Source organism: Nelumbo lutea, chromosome 6 (genome assembly GCF_056320005.1).
Source record: "Nelumbo lutea isolate HS-2025 chromosome 6, American lotus-T2T, whole genome shotgun sequence".
Lineage (NCBI taxonomy): Eukaryota > Viridiplantae > Streptophyta > Magnoliopsida > Proteales > Nelumbonaceae > Nelumbo > Nelumbo lutea.
In genome coordinates, this window is record NC_142689.1 from 56765407 (window position 1) to 56770437 (window position 5031).

At 35.8% G+C, this 5031-nt stretch overlaps 1 protein-coding gene across 1 annotated transcript; it reads right to left on the minus strand.

The window, feature by feature from the left end:
* Positions 1-498: 498 nt before the first annotated feature.
* On the minus strand, positions 499-1322 carry LOC148848999 (auxin-responsive protein SAUR21-like). Its single transcript, XM_088951561.1, has one exon. It carries the CDS (start codon positions 1209-1211, stop codon positions 903-905), a length of 309 nt encoding a protein of 102 aa, XP_088807687.1. The 5' UTR covers positions 1212-1322; the 3' UTR covers positions 499-902.
* Positions 1323-5031: the final 3709 nt, after the last annotated feature.

Consider the following 5031-nt stretch of genomic DNA (forward strand, 5'->3'; position numbering starts at 1 on the left):
ACATGTACTTCTCCTAATATACAACTTATATAAAAATGAATAAATTTGAAGCTCAATAATTATAAAAAGAAAAAAAATTTTTTTTTCCCTTGAACAATACATTTTTAAACAGTAGCCCGTGCTTTAGTGATCACTAGTATTATAATTAAAGAGGGATGAATTGATTCACACGTGTTGTGAGGTCACTTGACAGTTGGGTGAATGGAGAGACCTACAACTTCATTAATCACAAAATGTGTTGGTTTATGCTCTTCGGTTCTGTTTATGGCCATTTCTCATCAAGGATTAATGCAACAGCTTTACTTTCTCTTTTTAACCATTCACCGACACAATGTGAAGGGCAGCAAACCCATGTGGTGTTGTTTGTGTACAACTATATTCGGTGCTGTAGCTATTGTAGATCAACAGTATCAATGCTCTATAATCCACGAGATAACTAAGAAGTTCCAAATCCACCATAGGTAAACAAAGTCAATAATTTAAAAAAGAAAACACAGATTTTGAACTAATAATAGATGGAAAATTAAAAACGATTTGCTATTGAATGGTATTTCAACTTCCGTTGGGAGAAATTCTCCTTGGTGCTATACAGTTTAAATTTACAATGTTGAAATTTCAACAATATTCTTTGGAAAAATCGGGACATTGGTTTCAATCTCAATCCCCTCCTCAACTTCAATTGCAATGTCTTTTCTATTCAGCAGGAACTACAAAATTGGAGAATTTAGATTTAATGCTGGCCCATCCTCCATTAGCTTTGAGTGAAGAATCTATCTTTTGGATCCAAAGCTGCAGCCCTTTGAGCTTTTGAGCATACGGAGCTTGTGGCATAGATTGACAACCAAATGAAATTCTATGCATTGATTAGTTTCTCCATCATTGGCTTTTCTGAAGATCTTGTGTTACTCCTCTAACAATCCATTCAAAAGGTGGATGAAAGTGTCTTCTTTGCAAGGAATCGTTAGGCCACCCATTGGATGATCAAACCCAAACTCTTCCTCGGCCTGACCTAACAGTTCTTGGAATGAAGGATGATTCAAGTAGGATACTGGAATAACAAACCGCCTCTTTTCTGCTTCTCCTACATAAACCGCCAAATGACCCTTAGGAACATTGGCTGTTGTTGACCAAAGCGATTGGTTCCTCCCTCCTGAAAGAGAGCGGCGAAGAATCTCCTTTGTGTGAAGCAAACCAGGCAAGTGGAAACCCATGGTTTTCAAGGTTACTTGGCAAAAGAAGGATTCACAAGATATTGATCTGGGAAGTTGGTATTAGAGAACACAGAGAGCGTCAACACTAATAGATTGGAAGTAGAAAATGAAAGATGCACTTTCCCTCAGCATGTGTACACGTATATATATATATATATATATATGTAGAGTGAGAGATGGGTAGACCAATGAATGGTGGGGTCAGAATGCCATTCTTAAAAGATTGGGTAGCAGGAGAACCCACATTTATTCATATTAGGTCTTCTAAGGAACATGCTACATGTGAAATCACATGATTTTGCCTTTTGACCCATTTCTGAAAATTTGTTGAGAGGCCTTAACTTACCAATATTACATCGTTTCATGTCCCACTGAATCCACTTGAGTAGACATGAAGAGTGGACAACTGATTGATTGCATATCGCCTATATACCCATTCCACTGAGAACCCCTGACATTGTAACCCCTTAATGTAAAATGTTCATTCCTGGTTTCTGGTTAATTTCTTGCGATTGTATTATTATATAGTTTGAGAGTAAAACACCCACAGTTATTGAGACACAGTACGTAGAAAGGCGGAAGCCAAAAAACTTGTTTGTGTTCCATTTTCTCTCAGACCTTCACATGCATTTTCTCTTGCTTATGAGTCAAATACAATGAGCTCACACAGTTTCATGATAACCAAATTAAACCTCAAAACCGAAAAAGTGGACATGTCCCTCCTCGTGGCCCATGTAACTCTGTTTTAAGTCTTCAGTCACGCTTATTGTCATCATCTCTCATCGGTTATTGACAATGTTACTGTCCATATATATAGAGAGAGAGAGAGAGGCCACACTACTTAACATCTCCTCATTCCACATCTACACAAATCACAATCTCCAATATTCTCAGAATTCTCTTCCTTCTCATCAATCCTTGTTCTTTGACTTCTTATTCTTGCAATATGTGTTCATAGAAGCCATGGGCATCCGCTTGCCTAGATTGGTTGATGCCAAAATGATTCTTCGACATTCTTGTCTTACTGCAAATCAATCAACTTTATCAGCAGCAGACACAGATGTCCCAAAAGGTCATTTGGCTGTTTATGTTCGAGTCACTTTGTTATAATTACAAATAGTTGTTGCCAAAAGATAAGTAATAATAACAATTGATCAACGTTGTTGTTAAACCAAATGAATTGGCACAAAGGTTATTTAATTGTTGCTCGTTTTATCTATAACTGTTGCTAAAGCAATCAATTAGAAACAAAGTTTATCATCGTTTGCTTATTGCATATCCAACTGTTACTAAATCAATGAATTGGAAACTAATGTGAATCAACCGTTGTGAACTCTATCTTTGATTGTCGGTAATGCCATTGAATCTTACCAACAACTATTGAAAATTGTAGTGACAAACATATTTAATACATCAACAAGTTGAATAAATAACAAAAATTCATTTTAATGAGTCAAGCTTGGATTAACTCTACCGATTTGATTATTTCGCAACCAAGTAATTAATTAATCAAAATAGGATCAACTGATGACATCCTAATTAAAAAAATAATATACAAAAAAAATTATTAAATAAGATCATAAAATATAAAAAATTGAAGAAAATACGTAAAAAATATATTAAACATTTAAATATAATTATTGAGATGTTTAAAATATGGAAAAATGCAAAAAGGGAAGAAAACTCAATGCTTTTGGGTTTTAACCTTTTATTTCTATTTTTGGAGTTCAACTATGATAACAAACTTAACTAGTAATGAGACCTTGAGGCAATAATGGTTAACCTCTAGGCTGGTTTTTATCAATGTTTAAAAAACCAACTCAAAGGGAGGTTTAACATTTTTCTCAAGGTCATGAATCACCAGTTTGACCGTTTGGCTCGAATAGGTCAGACCATGCCACATCAACATATATATGGGAAGTATCTCAACGTTTGTTTGGTTTTTAACTTTAAACCAGTAAAGAACCGATATCATTAACCAAATTAATTAACCAATCATGGTCCTTGGGACACAAATTACACACTAAATTAAACTTAAATCCTAATATTTAAAATTTTTTTCTAAATAAACAATTAAAATTAAAATATAAATATAAACTAAACAAAAATAAAACCTATATGTATACATGTAATTGACATGTTTGACCCAAATGATCAAACAAATGTATGACCTAAGGCACGACATTGGATATTTGGGATCTGATCCGATTTGATTTTTTTTTAAATTAATAATTTATTAAAATAAAAATAAATATAACAATTTAAATAAATCAGAACAAAAAGTACAAGTATGTTTCAACTATTTTAATCATTTATATACATGTTTTTTATAAAAACCTAAATAATATAAAAAATTTACAAAATTTCAATATAAATAATATATTTATAAATAAATAAATAACATATATATGTGTTATATAAATACACTACTAAAATATATAGATTTAGAGGCTCCTGGGTAGAGGCGGTCCCAAAAAAATGCCTCTATAACATGTTAAAGAAAGCAACATTATTTCTTCGTTATAGAGGTGTATTGTTATGACTAAAGGTGTAAATCGGGCCTTGCCTCCTGTGGCTTAGCACGGCCTAACACGAATTTGCACCGACCCGGCAAGATGGTCCGCAGACCGTGCCAGGCCTGACATGATCGTGCGGGCCATGCTGGGCTTGGGGTTTGTCTATAGGTCGGGCCGATCGACACAAACGATTCAAAAGATCCTTTTGAAAAGATGGCCAAAAGTTGTTGGATGGTTTGAACGGTTTAACCACCCGGGTCAGTAGTTTGCTGACCAAATCAACGGTTTTGAGCAAAATGGTGATTCTAGGGTAAAATAGAACAAGACCACTGACCAATTTCTAGCTTTTCCAGTCTAACCATCCATTTCGGTCCGGTTTTGAAAACCATGTCTAGTTCTATGTTAGTTTTTAAAACAATCACCAAAAACTTCATTTACTAGACACTTATTTTTTAATATAAAAAAGGAAAACCCAAAACTCTAAACCCGCCCAACCCATTTTAAGTTTGGCGCTCAAGATACGCCATGCGCGCGAAACTCTTCTTGATCCAAAAGGGAGTGCTCTTCTTCATCAAAGAGAGGGCCAAGGGGAGAGGGTCGAGAGAGGGTAAGGAGAGAGGGTCGAGAGGAGAACACTGTTACCTGCAACTCTGCAACCGCAAGCCAGAACAGTCGAAGCAAACATAGTTCTTTCATTTTTTGCCACCGCCAGAGCTATCACGGCTTGAAATCTGTTCCATGATTATAGATTAGCCCTAAACTTCTTTTTTTTTTTTTCAAATCGAAGGCAACACTACAAGAAAATGGTCAAAATCGGCAGTTTTGACCGCCGCTTTTGATCTAAGGCGGTAGTCAGGCATCCGCCCCCTAAGCCACTACCACCTTAGATCAGGACCGCTGGCTCAAATGAAAAAGGCCGCCACCTTTGATGGCCAGTCTGAGGCTGTTCGAAATGCACTAAAGCGGTGGTCAATCAAAACTGTCGGCTTAGCATCAATAAAGTCAGCTGTTCAGACCATTGCCTTAGGTTTTGTCAAACATAAATTGCATCTTTTGGTGGTGGTCTAAACTGTTGGCTGAGACCTCATGTGACCGCCAGCTTAGGTTTTGTCAAATGCTGCTTAGGTTTTTAAGTGGTGGTCTAAACCACTGGCTTACATCTCATATGACTGCCGCATTAGGTCTTATTTATGGCTAAACCAGCGGTTGAATGACCGTCGGCTTTGATATTTCTTTTTTTTATTATTTTTATACTAGGTTAATTGCATCATTATTTTGTACCTACACTTTAATTCCAATATTCA

Coding starts and splice junctions, on each gene's coding strand:
- LOC148848999 (XM_088951561.1), bottom strand. CDS start 1,211: ATGGGTTTCCACTTGCCTGGTTTGCTTCACACAAAGGAGATTCTTCGC.